Source organism: Pipistrellus kuhlii, unplaced genomic scaffold, assembly GCF_014108245.1.
Source record: "Pipistrellus kuhlii isolate mPipKuh1 unplaced genomic scaffold, mPipKuh1.p scaffold_m20_p_2, whole genome shotgun sequence".
Taxonomy (NCBI): Eukaryota; Metazoa; Chordata; class Mammalia; order Chiroptera; family Vespertilionidae; genus Pipistrellus; species Pipistrellus kuhlii.
The window spans coordinates 36,838,176-36,856,406 of NW_023425515.1; the positions used below are offsets into that span (position 1 = coordinate 36,838,176).

At 44.7% G+C, this 18,231-nt stretch overlaps 1 protein-coding gene and 1 long non-coding RNA gene across 5 annotated transcripts in view; one reads left to right on the forward strand and one right to left on the reverse strand.

The window, feature by feature from the left end:
- EIF2B5 (eukaryotic translation initiation factor 2B subunit epsilon) lies at positions 1 to 9,333 on the forward strand. 4 transcript variants are annotated; one of them, XM_036445552.2, is made up of 16 exons: positions 3 to 297; positions 1,980 to 2,104; positions 3,263 to 3,448; positions 3,524 to 3,701; positions 3,787 to 3,867; positions 4,134 to 4,211; positions 4,679 to 4,991; positions 5,895 to 6,040; positions 6,269 to 6,410; positions 6,532 to 6,630; positions 6,817 to 6,924; positions 7,061 to 7,151; positions 7,437 to 7,560; positions 8,132 to 8,257; positions 8,651 to 8,761; positions 8,922 to 9,333. In XM_036445552.2, exons 1-16 carry the CDS (start codon positions 97 to 99, stop codon positions 8,979 to 8,981), a joined length of 2,169 nt encoding a protein of 722 aa, XP_036301445.1. In that variant the 5' UTR covers positions 3 to 96; the 3' UTR covers positions 8,982 to 9,333. The 4 variants fall into 4 exon arrangements, 2 of the variants coding, with proteins under 2 accessions (XP_036301445.1, XP_036301444.1); XM_036445551.2 differs by having other exon boundaries at positions 6 to 297; positions 8,630 to 8,761; XR_004989228.2 differs by lacking the exons at positions 7,437 to 7,560; positions 8,922 to 9,333 and having other exon boundaries at positions 1 to 297; positions 8,630 to 8,740.
- The window catches only part of LOC123652613, a 17,142-nt gene continuing 7,973 nt past the window's right edge, over positions 9,063 to 18,231 (reverse strand). The window contains exons 2-3 of the long non-coding RNA XR_006742056.1: positions 15,229 to 15,231; positions 9,063 to 9,200 (exon numbers count right to left, since the gene is read on the reverse strand). This is a non-coding gene — a long non-coding RNA (uncharacterized LOC123652613). The remainder of the gene's footprint in view (positions 9,201 to 15,228; positions 15,232 to 18,231) is intronic.

Genomic DNA, 18,231 nt, shown 5'->3' on the forward strand with positions numbered 1-18,231 from the left:
CTCGCTTAGTCCTCCGCGTTTTGAGTCCCGGGTCCTTTTTGTCCCCTACCGCGCGCGGTGTCAGCTTCCGTGCGGAAGTGGTGGCCGTGAAGGAAGATGGCGACCCCTGTGGCAGCGCCGCCGGGTGCGATGCCCAGCCGGGCCAGCAAGCGCAGTGCCTGCGGGCCGGGGGGAGGCGGCGGCGGCGGTGGCGGAGCCCGAGCGGCGGAGGAGGAGCCGCCGCCGCCGCTACAAGCCGTTCTGGTGGCCGATAGCTTCAACCGCCGCTTCTTCCCCATCTCCAAGGACCAGCCTCGGGTGAGCGCCTTGGGGAGAGCAGGAGGAGGGCCCGGGGTGGCGGGAGGCTGAGGCCAGTGAACCTTCCGTCTGCCCGGCGAGGCGTGCCCCGGGAGGACGTGTGTCCAGGCTCTTTCCCTGAAATCGGGTGTATCTAGGTAGGGGAAAGGCAGACAGACTGTCACAGCCTGGCCGGGGGAGAGGCTGGCAGCCTTGGCAATGCTGTCTACAGGTATAATGTTGATTCTTTAACACCGGATATCTGTCATTGTGTTGGCTGTTGTCTATTTTTATCGGACAACCTAAGGGAAAAGTGGTCATGCCCCTGACTAACTAACTAGCCAGGTATTTGCATGGTTTAAAATCTCTTGTGGCACGCCGATTACAATTTCTTGTCGCACGCCAGGCTAATACTAGTCTTAGAGCATGCTTATGAACATCAAACAAAGGCAGAGGCCTGGTTACTTTTAAGTTTGAAAGATAAAACAAAATAGAGCATTTGGAAACACTGATATAGGAGTGAAAGTCGGGTTTGGGAGGCATGAGGGGGCTGAATTGTAGAAGCAGCGCTTGTGAGAAGCCTTCACGCGGAGCGACAACGCCCCCTGAGGAGGCTGGGAGGCCTGTATGCGGAGGAAAAAAAAAAAAAGAAAGAAAGAAATCCTTAGGTGAAAGGGAATATCACTTCCTCTTGCCTAAAAAAAAAAAAAAAAAAAAAGAGCAGACTGGTCTGATCCCATAGGAACAGCTCTTTTGGATCTCGGTACAAGGATACTTTTTCCCTCCCAAGGTTTAATGACAGCCAGTGCCATCTGTCTAAAGGACCAGAACAGGCTGAGTGGCTGGTTGCCAGCAGCAGCCTCTGTCTTGTTGTCTAGACCGGCTATTTTCAACCTTTTTTCCTCTCATGACACACATAAGCTAATTATAAAAATTCCGTGGCACCCATTATATATATTGCTGATTTGACAAAAAAAAAAAAAAAAAAAAAAAAGGTATAATGTTGATTCTTTAACACCGGATATCTGTCATTGTGCTGGCTGTTGTCTATTTTTATTGGTCAATCTAAGGGAAAAGTGGTCAGTGCCCCTGACTAACTAGCCAGGTATTTGCATGTTTTAAAATTTCTTGTGGCACGCCGGTTGAAAATCCCTGGTCTAGACACTGTGGGAGGGTTGGACTGAGCTATGAGCTATTCCTGGATATTGCTGGGTCACTCAGCCATTCCTAGTTCAAAGAGAGGGAACTGCATTCAGTTCAGGGAAAATCTTAACACTCCCAGCAAAAAACGTAATGACGACTCATTTTGGACAGGTGATTGAGGTTGGCTAGACCCCGGACTCTTAGAAAGGGATCAAGGAGGAAATTTTATGGAGAAAAGGCCTTAGCAGTGCTTAAGTATCTGGAGATGTCATTGGTTTCCAGTAGTCTCCTTTGTCAGAGGTGGTAGTATAAGAGCTCTGTGTCTGATTGATGCTAAGCAAGTAGATTTTATGCTTACTATATCAAAATTGCAACACCAGACTAATGCTTAGAGCATGCATATGAACATCAAAGGCAGAGGCCTGATTACTTTTAAGTTTGAAAGATAAAACAAAACTGTAGCATCTGGAAACACTGATATAGGAGTGAAAATTGTAATGGGGGAAAGAAAGGTACGCAGAGGGCCAGATTTAAGACTTCACCTTTTTTTTCCCATCTAGGTCCTCTTGCCGCTGGCCAACGTGGCATTGATTGACTACACTTTGGAATTTCTGACTGCCACGGGTGTACAGGAAACCTTTGTGTTTTGTTGTTGGAAAGCTGCTCAAATCAAGGAACATTTACTGTAAGACCCTGCAACTTTTCTTTCCATGTTTCACCATTTTTGTCCAGTTTTCTAAGGATAAATATAAATAAATAAGCAGGAAAATGTTTCTGTGTAGAGGCCATCATAAAGTCTAAGGGCATTCCCTTCACTTATCAGAGGTGAGCAGCTGAAACTGTGACAAAAACTGAAGAATAACATTTGGGTTTTTCCTGAATCTTGTAAAGCTTGATCCCAGTGGATTTTGCTTTTTATTGAATGGCTCTAATATGGAAGTTATAAGAGTAAAATGTTTGTTTTTCCACTGAGCTTTTAAATATTGAGCTGTTCCTCATTTTGTTTTCTTTCTTTCTATCTTACTTTCTTTTTTTGGGGGGAGGGCGGTAATTCCTATGGTAAGCCACTAAATCTGGGTGTTCCTCATCTTAATATTCTCAGTACTTAGTTTACTACCAAACACATAATAAGCACTTAGCAAATGTTTGGTGAAATCTTGAAAAAGTAAATGTCAGGATTTATAGAAGCTTAGGAAATAAAGACTTGGATATTAGCATAGTTTCCAGTAGATAGTTCCTAAATTTGGTCTGGGTTTTGAAAGGAAAAAGTGGCATGAAAGTGTATTTCCATGCCAAAACTGGTTTGGCTCAGTGGATAGAGCGTCGGCCTGCGGACTGAAGGGTCCCGGATTCGATTCCAGTCAAGGGCATGTACCTGGTTGCTGGCACATCCCCAGTGGGAGATGTGCAAGAGGCAGCTGGTTGATGACTCTCTCTCATTGATGTTTCTAACTCTCTATCTCTCTCCCTTCCTCTCTGTAAAAAATCAATAAAATATATTTTTTAAAAAGGGAAAATAAAGAAAGTGTGTTCCCAGGAAACTTTGTATAACCTAAGTCTTAGCAGGAATTTGAATTCAAATCCATGTTTGAGGATGGGGGTTAGGCTATGGAGAGGAAATAACCATGTTTCTCTAGCCCATAAAACAAGCCTTGTAACACAGGATGCTGAAACCATTAATTATAAGTTCATAAAGCTCTTTGAATTTGAGGGACGCTGGCAGGAATTCAAAAAAGCCATAGAGAAGGAGTATGAATGTTGATTGTGGGAGAAAAATGGGAAGTTCTATATGATCTTTATGCTTGATTTACTCAATCCCTTATTATCACCCGCCTTCCTTTAGGAAATCCAAGTGGTGCCGCCCTACATCTCTCAACGTGGTTCGAATAATTACATCAGATCTATATCGATCATTGGGGGATGTTCTCCGTGACGTTGATGCCAAGGCCTTGGTGCGCTCTGACTTCCTTCTGGTATATGGGGACGTCATCTCAAACATCAACATTACCAGAGCCCTGGAGGAACACAGGTCAGGATGGGAACATGGTAGGGACATCAGTATGGGACCAGCAGAGCCCTAAGACTCTCCCTCCTATCCTTGTAGGTTGAGGCGAAAGCTAGAAAAAAATGTGTCTGTGATGACAATGATCTTCAAGGAGTCATCCCCCAGTCACCCAACTCGCTGCCGTGAAGACAATGTAGTGGTGGCTATGGATAGTGCCACAAACCGGGTTCTCCATTTCCAGAAGACCCAAGGCCTGCGACGTTTCTCTTTTCCTCTGGTGTGTGGGTGCCTGGGTTTTCTGAAGCGGGGAAGTGACAGGATTCCGTGAGACTGGTTAAAACCCTTATAACTTCTCCCCACAGAGCTTGTTCCAGGGCAGTGGAGATGGAGTGGAGATTCGCTATGATTTACTGGATTGTCATATCAGCATCTGCTCTCCTCAGGTGAACCCTGTCAGGGCCAGGGCTGCACATCAAAGAGTAAACTCTGAGGATGTGTTACTTCCCCTCCTCGCCCCCAGAAGGCCAGGGTATATTTCTTCTCCCTCTTTCTCTAATCTGTTCTACAGCAAATAGGTGCTGTCATCTTGACCCCAATATTGGGATTCTGGCCCTTGTCCCACTGTCATGGGTCTGATAGGTCTCTGGGGACTTATCTTAGATCCAGAGAATAGCACTTACCCTTGACCCCATCCAACTTCCTCCCATAGGTGGCTCAGCTCTTCACAGACAACTTTGACTATCAAACTCGGGACGACTTTGTGCGAGGCCTGTTAGTGAACGAGGAGGTAAGGAAAGGCTCCCGTTGCCTCTTTAAAAGAGCGCTAAGCCTGGCTGATAGCTCAGTTGGTTGAAGCATCCTTCCAACATGCCAAGGTTTGGGGCTCCGTCCCCTACCAGGGCACATGCAAGAGTGAACCAGTGAATGCGTGGATGGGTGGGACAGCAGACTTGATGTTTCTCTCTCTTTCTAAAATCAATCAATACATTTTTTTTAAATGTTTTAAATATAATAAAGAGGGCTAAGATTTCAGCTCATACAGATAACTTTTGGTCCCCTTTTCTGTTTTATTGAGCCTCAGGCGGGAGAAAAATAGCTGGGTTTGGGGGGAAGCAGTACACAAAGGAGAGTCTCAGGCCATTTGGACATTGAGAGGCAGAGGGAAACTTAAGAAGGTAAAAAAAGTATTGTACCTGGGGGTGTTCTTTCTCTCTTGCTTGCTTGGGCGACCTCCCTTTCCTTGTCCTCATTCAGATTCTAGGGAACCAGATCCACATGCATGTGACAACTAGGGAGTATGGTGCTCGGGTCTCCAACCTTCACATGTATGCAGCTGTCTGCGCTGACGTCATCCGCCGATGGGTCTACCCTCTCACCCCAGAGGCAAACTTCACTGACAGCACAACTCAAAACTGCACTCATTCCCGGCACAACATCTACCGAGGGCCTGAGGTCAGCCTGGGCCATGGCAGCGTCCTGGAGGAAAATGTGCTCCTGGGCTCTGGCACTGTCATTGGCAGCAATTGCTCCATCACCAACAGTGTCATTGGCCCTGGCTGTCACATTGGTGAGCACAGGTGGGGGAGTCGAGCCAGTCATCTAAAGAGTAGGAACCTGGGGAGGCCCACGTCTCCAGAGAAGGAGACAGAGGAATAGTGCTTGAGAATAGGGAACTAGAGTGGCTACCTTAATAAAGGAGGGAACAGAGTATAAAAACACGGAAGCTTTAATTTGTGCCCTGTGAGCTTCTTACTGGGTGATTCCTCACATTCCAGGCTACCCTATATTCATATTCAGGACCAAGTGGGTAATTAACATGCAATAATAACATCTGTACATTAAAGCTTACAAAGGCCTTTTGCATATATTATTTCATTTAGTCCTCACTAAAACCTTGTGAGAAAGGTGTTACTCATCCCCAGTTTATAGGTAAGGCTCAAAGAGGTTGTGTTGCCCAAGGTCATGGCTAAAGAGGCAGTTCTGCAGCTTACATCTAAGTATTCGGATAGTTAAGTCCAGTGTCCTTTTTACTCTATCATACTGCCTGGGTAGCCTCTTAGTGATTCACTTTGGATGTAGGAATCTGATGCTTTAAATTGAACTGTCCCTTTAAAAGACGAATAAGATTTTAATTCGAAATGTACAAGAAGAGGGGGCTTAGATATGCACATGAATCTAATAAGTTTCTTGAGTTCTAGAGGTCCCCAGAAATCTTGAAGGTTCTCATGTTCTTAAGTCCTGTGTGATAGTCTATAATTGTCATAAACCTGGTGGAGAATGTTCAGGCTGAGCAATGTTCTACTCTCAGGCCTGGGCTTAGAAGGGAAGCAGGTATTTCTGGTGAGTTGGGGGATGGAGTATTTGAGCTGGATGGGAGCTGTGCTGGTATCAGTCAGCCATGTCTTCCAGGATTGGCCTGGTCTGGAGTTGGAGCCCTGAGTGACCAGGAGTTCTTCCTGTCTTGAGCCAGGTGATAACGTGGTGCTGGACCAGGCCTACCTGTGGAAGGGTGTTCGAGTGGCTGCTGGAGCACAGATCCATCAGTCTCTGCTTTGTGACAATGCTGAGGTCAAGGAACAAGTTACACTGAAGCCACACTGTGTCCTCACTTCCCAGGTAAGAACCGGTTCCAAACTCTGTACAGGCCCCAAACTGAGTGGTGGTCATGCTAAACCAGAAGGGACCTATGTCCAACTATAATCCAGCCTGAACTGAGATCCCAAATCCAGAGGTTTCATGGCCTGCTACTTGGCTTAGTAAAAAATAGTCACTCTCTTTGTCAGAATGTAACTTCCCCCAGCACACTAATGGATCGGTGCCACGCACTCCTTTTTTCTCCCCTAGGTGGTGGTGGGTCCAAACATCACACTGCCTGAGGGCTCGGTGATCTCTTTGCACCCTCCAGATGCAGAGGAAGATGAGGATGATGGCCAGTTCAGTGATGATTCTGGGGCTGATCAAGAAAAGGAGAAAGTGAAGCTGAAAGGTGTGAGGCTCAGCAGGTGTGGGGCATCTGTGTGTGTCTCTGCCCCATAGGAGAACCAGTGTTTCCTCCTGGGGGGATGGGTACTTGCACAGGCCTTTGCTAAAGATCAGTGTCTTTCCAGGTTACAATCCAGCAGAAGTCGGAGTTGCAGGCCAGGGCTACCTCTGGAAAGCTACAGACATGACCATGGAAGAAGAGGAGCTGCAGCAGAGTCTGTGGGGTGAGCTAGGCTTATTCCTGCCATATGCACACCCTTCCCGAATGAGAACATTTTGAAGGAGAGTGAACACTTTGGAGTCAGGCTACTCGTTCACTGCTTTATTCACGCAGACAGGCCATATATTTGAATCTCTGTTAATGGCTCCTTCCTTATTTTTCTTTTTTCTCACCCATTATGGGTTCCCAGGACTCACCATCAACATAGAAGAAGAAAGTGAAACGGAAAGTGAGCGAAGTATGGATTCCGAGGAGCTAGATAGCCGGGCAGGCTCCCCACAGATGGATGACATCAAAGGTATCTTGGGATAAAAGAGGAAAGCCTCCAGTTTATTCTTGATCTGGATCAACTAGCCGAAGACTTGTATTTGGTATCAAGTCGGAACTAGACGACTTAACACATTCTGGCCCCACGAACTTATTCTTGCTTTTAGTGTTCCAGAACGAAGTCCTGGGAACGCTACAGCGGGGCAAGGAGGAGAACATTTCTTGCGATAACCTAGTCCTAGAGATCAACTCTCTCAAGTAAGAGCAGCCCCTCCCTGTTTTCTTTCCCTGGAGAAATCCCAGAGGCTCTCCTGTTTCTTCCCCACAGAGGAACCTGTTTCCTTGACATCCCGATTGTACAAAGCCAGTAGCATTTGGAGCAAGGAGAGCATTAGGTTTTAGTCTTGACATATTCCTCCTTCCAAAATTTTCCCCTTCCACGTTGTTCCATCTGACTCCCTCTTCCCCCGTGTCCTACCAAAGGCAGCCCTACAATGCTGAAAGGGCCCAGGAAGGCCTTGGTGTCACACAGCCTCCCCACAGGTACGCCTACAACATCAGCCTGAAGGAGGTGATGCAGGTGCTGAGCCACGTGGTCCTGGAATTCCCCCTGCAACAGATAGATTCCCCGCTGGACCCAAACCGCTACTGCGCCCTGCTGCTTCCGGTGGGCAAGGATTGGGGCCGAGTACAAGGGGCTGGGTGGAAGCAAATACACATCCTTGCCGTGGTGATTTTAAAAGAAATCAGGAATAGAAGGTCTTGTTGCGGCATATTATGTTACTTGTGGTTCCTTTCTCCTCTGGAATCAGACTGGATTCTAGAGCAGCTTTGGTTGGTCTGGAAGAGTCCAGTTAGGTTCAATGCTGAGTGGCCTTTGAGACTCCAGGATTCAGGCTATACCCTACCCCAAAGGTATACCCAGAATAGATCTGGACTTTAAACTTTCTGACTGTAAATGATTTGACTCAGAATGAGAGCAGCCTGTAGGCTGGGAGTAGGTATTTTTGAGGCAGCCTGCATATCTGACCCCCTTCCACCATTGCTGGAGAACCTCTTTTTCCCCAACCCTGACTGCTAGCAGTTACTAAGTCCTTCTGATATGATTCCACAGGGCCTGTATCACCTCCTTGTCTTCCCATGTCATGAAAGATGCATGCTATCAATATTTATTTTCTTTGATGTTCAGGTGTATGTGTCAGGCATGTGTTGTAGCTCCCTTTTCCTTTCTTCCACAGCTGCTCAAGGTCTGGAGCCCTGTTTTTAGGAACTACATAAAGCGTGCAGCTGATCATTTGGAAGCGCTGGCAGCCATTGAGGATTTCTTCCTGGAGCATGAAGCTCTTGGTTCTTCCATGGCCAAGGTGAATACCATCTTAAGACTTGTAGTCCTGCATTTGCTTTGAAACAGGCTTTGGTGACCTCCAGGGAGCTACAGACAGAGACTGACATGAATCCAATATGGAGTTTGGTTAGCAGCATCATCCATCTCTGGTATTGTGTTCATTGCCGGGATAGTACAGCTTTGCCCTGGGAATGCGCAGAGCACTACCTAGCAATAGTTTCAGAAGTTATACCTGTCCCAGCACCACCCTGAAGAGCTTACTCTTTTCTGTTTTGGAGAAGGTTGTTCAGTGTGTAAAAGAGAGCTAAGAACCTGGTAATGAGAAGTGCTAAGATCTTGCCTCCTCTTCCTCTTATCCATTTATCTTCCTGGAATCTGCATAATCGCTGAGATCTCTGCTGGCCTTCTGCAGGTATTGATGGCTTTCTACCAGTTGGAGATCCTAGCTGAGGAAACAATCCTAAGCTGGTACAACCAAAAGGATACAACTGACAAGGGCCGGCAGTTGCGTAAGAACCAACAGGTGAGTCAGGCTATCCCCTCTTGCCATGGTGATTGTCTGGCCCTTGGCCCACAGGGTGGTTGGTCCCTGGGACTCTGATTGTTTGAGCCGTTTATCCACCAAGGAGAACAGAAGGGTGTGTACTCCTCCCTCAGTAGCTCTCCTCTGTGCTGTCTTACAGCTGCAAAGGTTCATCCAGTGGTTAAAAGAGGCAGAAGAAGAGTCATCTGAAGATGACTAAAGTCCTACTGCCTGCTCCTGTGGGTGTGAGTGAAGGCCCTCCTGGCTTCTGAGCCAGAGCAAGTGAGAGGCTAGTTGCAGAATATGAGTGACCACCATCCTGGCTGAGACTTAAAGGAGCAGAAGCTGGAACTACAGTATTCTTCTCACCGCCAGCAACCATGTGCCTCACATCCTGACTGAGGAGCTGGAATGAGGGAAGTTGGGCTGGAAAATAGCTCTGCCTAATGAGGCCCTGCAGTTAGAGGAAGGCTAGAGGCACAGTTTTGTATTTTGGCCTTCCCTCAGGAAGCAGCAGAGAGCAGCTGGCTCTTTCTGCTGCTTGTATTTGTTAATATTAAAAAAAGAGAGAGTGGGTGTGTTTGGTTTCTGTCCAACTCTGTCTGATCAGCTGTTGAAATAGGTAATTCTGAACCTCTGACACGACGGCCTTAACACCTGGGGGAGCAGAAGAGGAGTATTACGGCCACTAGATGGCACTGTGGTGCCTTGCTAATTGACCATTGCCAGGCTACTGGGTAATGGGGACTTAGTCTCTGCAGACCAATTTGTGACCCTGGAATAGTGTGCCTAAGCCTGTTTCCAGAGAGCATCTAGTCCAAGCACTTTTCTTCCAAAGAGTGATGATGCCACGATGTATAAAGTCCATTAGCCACCTGCCAGTCCCTCATGATTTGTCCAGTTGATCCTATACTATTACTATCAGGGGAACTGAGCTACTCTTCATCTTAAAGATAATGAAATTTCCTCAAGGTCTCATTACTCTTTTTTATTTTATTTTTTTATTTTTATTGATTTCAGAGAGGAAGGGAGAGGAGAGAGAGAGAAACATCAATGATGAGAATCATTGATCAGCCACCTCCTGCACACCCCCTACTAGGGATCAAACCCACAACCCCAGCATGTGTCCTGGATCAGAATCGAACCCATGACCCTTCAATCCACAGGCCAATGTTCTGTCCACTGAGCCAAACCAGCTAGGGCAAGGTCTCATTACTCTTGAGAGGTAAAGCTAAGGAGTTGAGTCTCATAAGCCAGTTCTTTTTTGCTTCAGCAGATTTAATGCCTAGGCAAAGGGAAGTTGCCCACAGAGGCTTATATAACCCAAGCCAGCAATGGATATCTTAAAAACAGTAAAATCCTGCAAAATAAGTTTTCCCGTAATATTGAGAGTTTACTGTATAACAGGCATTTTGCTAAAAACTTGGCATGTGTTAGTTCACTCACATCAGCCCTATGATGTAGCCTTATCCTTATTTTCATATGAGACTGAAGTTCAGAGATGTCCTGTAACTGGGAATGGATATGGCCAGGATTTGTTACAGGACGCTACAACTGGAGTTTGTCACTGCTGTATTGTCTCCTTTAATCTCAACCATATGGTCTCCTATCTCATTTTTTGAGCTCTTTGTTGTCTTCATCTAACCTATCTTAAATTGTGGCAAATGTTACCGGTAACAAGTGGCCCTCCTGGAAATCACAAATAAAATGGTTACCTCCCTTCATTTCAGTCAGGTGGGATGGAGTTAGCTGAAGAGGAGGATCCTGAACTGTACTCAAGAGGTATGATGAAAGGGCATTACTAGGTATTTTTAAAGAGGAAAAACAGGCTGGCCAGGATTTGGCATTATTTACTTTCCTTAGTCAATCTGTTTCTGCTTTGCCATGTATAAGATCTAGTGCCTGGACAGCATATGAAGGTCATGTCATGGACTCAATCGGATCAGTTAAATACAAATATAGGGCACCTCTGCTTTGTACCGAGAGGGTGGCAGAGATCAGAGTGACCTATAGAACTTTTTAGGAAGAGCAGATTCCTTCCAGTTGCATGGTAATTAGGGAAGGCAGATAGGATTGTGATGCTTGAGTGGCCTAAAAAATAGACAAGGATAGAAGGGAACATTTAAAACAAAGCCATTTAAATACGGCAAATTAAACACATGGGCTTTCTACTCCCTCCAAAACCCTATTCAACGCCACTAAGGATTATTTTTTTTAAAAATGACTCCCTCGCTGAAGGATGCCCAGGACCAAACCAGAGATGGTCTGAACTGCATCAACACCGTTTGTCAACCAACCAGATCTGAAATACCATGGCTGACATGTACACATAAGGAACTGTTTGACATTGAAATGGGGACTCAAAAGAACTGTTGGCCCAGAAAGGAACTCACTACAGACTGATTCATTTGCCTCTCAGCATAACCATTATGGCTTGTCTCAGTTCCGTCCTTATAAGGGAATTCCTTATATCACATGATCTAACACACATGTGTCAAACACAAGGCCCGCGGGCCAAATCCGTCCCGCCAGGCCTTGCAATGTGGCCCGCACCGCGCTGTCATCACTGCACTCTGCTGCGTTTCCATCACAATGACAGTTTATGACTGTTCAGTAAACAATTCGGCCCTCGATTTAGGCTGGATTTTAGATTTTGGCCCCTTCTCTAATTGAGTTCGACACCCCTAATCTAACATATCTAGGGGAAATAATGAACAACATAAATTGATGAACAGAAACAGACTGTGGGACCTCAGAGGGAAGGGAGGGGAAGGGCAAAGGGGAGATATCAACAAAAGGACTTGTGTGGATGCATATAAGCCTATACAGAGGTCATGCACAACAGGGGGTGGGCATAGATGGGGAAGGGTTCGGGAATGGGGGGATGAGGATAATTATGTGACACCATAATCAATAAAGAAATTAAAAAAAAAAAACATGACACCCTGGCCAGTGATTTCTCAGTTGATGGCCTTATGGAAGTGGCAAGAAATATTCAAAGTGATGAACAGCAAGAACCTACAACCAAGATTACCCAGCAAAACTATCATTCAGAACTGAAGGTCAGATAAAAAGCTTCACAGATAAAAAAAAGCCAAAGGAGTTCATTACCGCCAAACCAGTATTATATGAAATGCTAAAAGGTATTCTTTAAAAGAAGAGGAAGAAGAAAAGGTAAAGATAAAAATTATGGCCCTGACTGGCTTGGTTCAGTGACAATTCTTGGGGGGATGAGGTGTGGGAAGAGACTGGACAAAAATCGTACACCTATGGATGAGGACAGTTGGGGAGGTGGTAAGGGCAGAGAGTGGGGTGGCAACTGGGTGGAGGGAAGCTGTGGGAGGGACAACTGTAATCTGAACAATAAGGACTTATTAAACAAAAAAGGAATAATGTAAATTGGAAAAAAATTAAAAAGGTGCTGCAGCAAAAGGAACTATCAACAAAACGAAAAGGGAGCACACTGTATGGGAGGACAGATTTGGCAATGATACATCTGATAAAAGGTTAATATCCACTTAACAAAAGGAAGACAATCCAATTTATTTATTTATTTTAATATATTTTATTGATTTCTTACAGAGAGGAAGAGAGAGAGATAGAGAGTTAGAAACGTCAATGAGAGAGAAACATCTACCAGCTGCCTCTTGCACACCCCCTACCGGGGATGTGCCCACAACCAATGTACATGCCCCTGACCGGAATCGAACCCAGGACCTTTCAGTCCGCAGACCGACGCTCTACCACTGAGCCAAACCGGTTTCGACAAGACAATCCAATTTAAAAATGGGCAAAGGATCTAAATAAGACACTTCTCCAAAGTGGACAAACAGAAGACCAAGAGACATATGAAAAAATGCTCAAATACACTGATCATCAGAGAGATGCAAATTAAAATGCAATGAGGTATCAACTCACACCTGTCAGAATGGCTATCAACAAATGACAAGTGCTGGTGAGGATGTGGAGAAAAGGGAACCCCAGTACACCGTTGGTAGGAATGCAGACTGATACAGCCATTATAGAAAACAGTATGGAGTTTCCTCAAAAAATGAAATATGAAACTGCCATTTGACCCAGTGATCCCATTTCTAGGAATATATCCTAAGAAACCCTAACACAATCAGAAAGGATTTGTGCACCCCTATGTTCATAGAAGCACAATTTATAATAGCTATGATCTGGAAACAGCCCAAGTGCCCATCAATAAATGAGTGAATAAAAAAGCTGTGGTTGCCCGGACAGTGGATAGAGCGTCAGCCTGTGGACTGAAAGGTCCCGGGTTCAATTCTGGTCAAGGGCATGTACCTTGGTTGCAGGCACATCCCCAGTAGGGGGTGTGCAAGAGGCAGCTGATCGAGTCTCTCTCATCGATGTTTCTAACTTTCTATCCCTCTCTCTTCCTCTCTGAAAAATCAATAAAATATATTTAAAAACAAAAAAACTGTGTTACATGGAATACTATGCAGCAGTAAAAAAGTATCTCTTATCCTTTGAGATAGCATGGAGGGACTTGGAGAGTTGTGCTAAGCAAAATAAGCCAGTCAGAGAAAGACAAGTATCACATGATCTTATTTATGTGGAATCTAATGAACAAAATAGATCCAGAGACATGGAAGTATGGAGCAGATTCTCTCAGAGGGAAGGCAGGGGGTGGGGTGGGGTGAGTGGGAAAACCTATGGACACAAAGGGGAGGGGGCTGGGGTGGGTTAGAAGAGATCAATAAGAGACAAAAGGAGACTTTTGTAATATGTAATACAGTACTTGCAACAATAAAAATTTTAAGAAATAAAAGTCCCTCCATTCCCCATCATATGATCCAGCCAGGTCATACCTCTTTTTCTCCCCTGAAAGAAATGGGAGATTCAGTCTTTGGAGAAATGGTGGGGAGGAAATTACCAAAGAAATACAAAGATTTCCCAAATCCAAAGGTTATGAGTTTCTAGACTGACAGCTCATGAGTGCCCAGCATAACAAATGAAATTTCAGAATTTTGGGGGAAATGTAAATTATTAGTCTCTGGATTCAGCAGCAAATACAGAGATGGGAGGTTAGGGGCTAGATTGAAATTGACCCTGACCAGTTTGACTCAGTGGATAGAGCATGGGGTCCTAGGTTTGATTCCGGTCAAGAGCATATACCTTGGTTGTGGGCACATCCCCAGTGGGAGGTGTGCAGGAGGCAGCTGATTGATGTTTCTCATCGATGTTTCTCTCTGACCCTCCCCCTCTCCCTCTGTAAAAAATCAATAAAATATGTTTAGATTGAAATTGAAGGACTTATTAGTGTTATGGTTATGAATATCAGCACACACCTACATAGCTCCAGGCAAAAACAAACTGAACACTGCAGAAAAGAGCCTAAAATTTTTGTTGTTGTTTCTTTTGGTGGGAAAATAAGCTATCTTTCCCCAACTTGATCACCGTACATTGAAGCCTGTTAATAAGCCTTGGACAGAGACAGCTTCCAATCAGCTTTTTAGTATTTCACTCTCAAATGTGAATAGATTGCCAAGGGCCGTCAACCATTTGAGGAGACTTCCAGCACAGAAGGCAGAGACTAAAACAAAATTGAAACCAAGGAAACAATGACAAGGAGTTTGTTGTTTGTTTTGTTTTTTAAAAAAACTTCAGGAATGAAACTATAATTCTCAAAATTAAAAGATAATAAAGAAAGTGATATAAAAAGGAACAACCGGAGAACAAAAGAGTTCTTAGAAATGAAAAAGAAATAAATTGTTTCCTTCCACTGAGAACTGGAGGACTAGAGACCAAATAGGAGGGAGACTATATCCATCCTTACATATTTTCTGAATTTTGAATTATGAATATTTTACCTATTCAATTGGCTAGAGGAAAGATTGAAACAATATTAAAATCTTGCAACAAAGTGAAGTCATCTATCTCTCTATCTATCTATCTGAGGAATATGTAAATATGTATGGCACCTGGCAGGAACGAGGGCCATCAGGCTCTGCCCCCAGCCTGGCAGGGCCTGACAGGGGACTTCAGGTCATAGCCCCCCGCCCCAGTGCCAGGTCAGGGGGCCTCAGGCTGCGGCCCCTGCCGGGAGGGGCTTGATCGGGGTGGGGCCAGCCAGGTCTAGGTCTCACCCAATGGGGGTGAGGCCGGCAGTATCTGCATCTCCTGCGTTTTCAGAGCACGTGTGGGTGGTGGGCAGGGACTTGACTCTAAGTTCTGCAGCATGCCCCAGACTCTGATAGGAGGGAGATTTTCATATACATTTTACTAATTTTCTTTCATCTCTGACACTTGTATTATAAAGAAAGGGCAAATAGCAAAATTAAAATATTTCCTCTAATTAATTCCCTTTTTTTTTTTAATTATAACGTTCTTTCTTTCTTTTTTAATATATTTTATTGATTTTTTACAGAGAGGAAGGGAAAGAGATAGAGAGCTAGAAACGTCGATGAGAGAGAAACATCAACCAGCTGCCTCCTGCACACCCACTACCGGGGATGTGCCCGCAACCAAGGCACATGCCCTCGACCGGAATTGAACCTGGGACCTTTCAGTCCACAGACCAACGTTCTATCCACTGAGCCAAACTGGCTTAGGCTAATTCCCTTTTAATGTGCACAAATTTTGTGCACCGGGCCACTAGTTTAAGAATAAAAGGAAATGTCCCTGACCAGTGCGGTTCAGTAGGTCAGCAGCATACCATACAACAAAAGGGTTTGACTGGGTTTGAATCTCGGTCTGGGCACATGCCTAAGTTTTGGATTTATTCCCAATCGGGGCACTTACAGGAAATGGCCAGTTGATGTTTTTCTTTTGCATCAATCTTTCTCTGTCTCTCATCCTATCACCGAAATCAATAAAAATGTCCTCAGATGAGGATTAAAATAATAATAATAAAAAGAAAATGGCTCTGGTTGGTATGGCTCAGTGGTTGAGCATTGACCTATAAACCAGGAGGTCACAGTTCAATTCCCTGTCTGGGCACTTGCAGGGTTGTGGGCTCTATTTACAGTGGGGGATGTGCAGGAGGCAGCCAATCCATGATTCTTTCTCAGCATTGATGTTTCTATCTTTCTCCCTTCCTCCCTGAAATCAATAAAAATATAGTTTAAAAATAATAAATAAAATAAATAATTTTTTTAATTGCCTAGAAAAAGTAAAGACAAATAGTATGAACTAAAAAATGTATACTGGGGTGGGGAGGGAAATGGGACAGAAGATTGCTGTTCAGAGCTTTCTTTTTTTTTTTTTTAATGTTTTATTGATTTTTACAGAGAGGAAAGGAGAGAGTCAGAGAGTTAGAAACATCGATGAGAGAGAAACATTGATAAGCTGCCAAGGTACATGCCCTTGACTGGAACTGAACCTGGGACCCTTCAGTCCACAGGCTGATGCTCCATCCAGTGAGCCAAACCAACTAGGGCTGTTCAGAGCTTTCTTAATACTATTTTACTATTCACACATTTGCTTTGATAGAAATTTAAAGTAAAGGGAAGGTGAATAAACAACATAAACTGATGAATAAAAATAGAACCAGAGTCATAGAAGCATCAAACAGACTGTCCAACCTATGAGGGAAGGCAGTGGGGGAGAGGGTAAGAGATCAACCAAAGGACTTGAATGCATGCATATGAGCATAACCAATGGACACAGACAGTGAGAGTGGAGGTGAGGATATGTGCTGGGGGGTGGGGTGGCTGGGGAGAGGTCAATGGGGGGAAAGGGAGACTTATATAACACTTTAAACAGTAAAGAATTTAAAATTAAAAAAAGAAAGGACAAACAAATGAATAACAAAAAATAAAAATAAAGGGAAGGTGAGGTAGTGAACAGACAATACAATATATAGATTACATATTATAGAATTGTACACCTGAAACCTACATAATTTTACTAATCAATGTCACTCCAATAAATTCAATTTAAAATATATAAATTCAATATATATACATATAAAAGCCTAAACAACCAGTCGACACGCACTAACCGTCAGGGGGCAGACGCTCAATGCAGGAGCTGTCTCCTCCCCACCTCCCCCCTCAGGGAGCACCACTCAGCTGACCACTGACTGAAGGGTGCTAGACTCAGGGCTCACCGCTGCCCACCACAGCAGAGCAGGTGCAAGTCTACCGAGGGGAGGTGGCAGCAAACCCAGCGGGGCCAGGATGAGCAGGAGTGGCAGGTAGTGTTGGGCTGCTGTTTTCGCCCCATCCCTGCAGGCCACCCTGAGGGACCCCACCGGGGCACAAATCTGTGCTCTGGGCCTCTAGTAAAAATATAAAGGGAAGGGTATGAAATGAAAATACATATTTTGTGCAAGAGATAGCTAATAGGTCACCTTGCTGAAGTAAAAACTTTAGTCAGGCCCTGGTGGGGTGGCTCAGTTGTTTGGAGCATCGTCCCATACACTAAAAGATTGTGGGTTTGATTTCCATTCAGGGTACATATCGAGGTTATGGGTTGGATCCCTAGTCCAGTGGGTATGGGAGGCAACCAATCGATGTTTCTCTCTTACCCTCCCTCCCCCTCTCTCTCTAAATATATCCTAGGGTGAGGATTAAAAAAAAAATTTAGCCAGGATATATAATGAAACAAAAGTCTGTATAAGATATAGCTTAGATTATGGAGGGTTTTCCATGTCATACTAAGGATATTTGGAAAGCACTGGGGAATGTAGAGAAGTTTCGGAGCAGAAGTGTCTGAAAAAGCTACTTATTCTTGAAATGTTAATTTGGCAATAGTGTACAAAATGAAGTGAGAAGGAGCTCACACTTGTTACTGTGACCTGAAAGGACCTGTGTGAGCTGGTTCCAGTTTATTTTCTCGCCTAACACCTATCTTTTTCATAGCATTTGTCACTTTGAAGTTTATTTGCAAGCCTCCTTCCAGATAAGAAAATGTCCTGAGGGCAACCTTATGTCTTGTTTTTGTTCTATCTCTTGCAGTATGCCTTGGCACTCAGTATTCATTAGTAAGGGATGAGATCTGTTAGGAACCAATTCTATCTATAATAGCTCTGGTTTGAGACTTACTATCCCAGTCAGACGTGCATCTTCATTCTTGCACTCATTCTGCATTCAGTCTATTTATTATTATTTTTTTAAATATAGTCTTATTGATTTTAGAGAGGAAGGGAGAGGGAGTGAGAAATATCAATGATGAGAATCATTGATCAGCTGCCTCCTGCTCGCCCCCCCCCTACTGGGGATTGAGCCCACAACATACGCATGTGCCCAGACGGGGACTCAAACCGTGACCTGGCTCATAGGTTGCCGCTCAACCACTGCTAAATAAATGAGCTGGGCTCAGTGCATTTATTAAACCACTGCTTTGCACTTAGGTACTGCAGTTGTAAGAAGGCATCGGCACTAGATTTGGTAGACTTGCTACCCAGCAGCTATGTTTCTTAACAGACGCTACAGGGCCTCGTCGAGGTCGCTTTCCCCCAGGCAGGGATACTTGGTCTGAAGTGTCCCCCTCTCACCTCT

Bases quoted from the DNA above. Each gene is read 5' to 3' on its own strand.
- EIF2B5 (XM_036445551.2), top strand. From the start codon at position 97: ATGGCGACCCCTGTGGCAGCGCCGCCGGGTGCGATGCCCAGCCGGGCC. The intron at 4,992-5,894 runs GTGAGCACAGGT...GTCTTGAGCCAG, and splicing joins TGGCCCTGGCTGTCACATTG to GTGATAACGTGGTGCTGGAC. The intron at 6,925-7,060 runs GTATCTTGGGAT...TCTTGCTTTTAG, and splicing joins ACAGATGGATGACATCAAAG to TGTTCCAGAACGAAGTCCTG.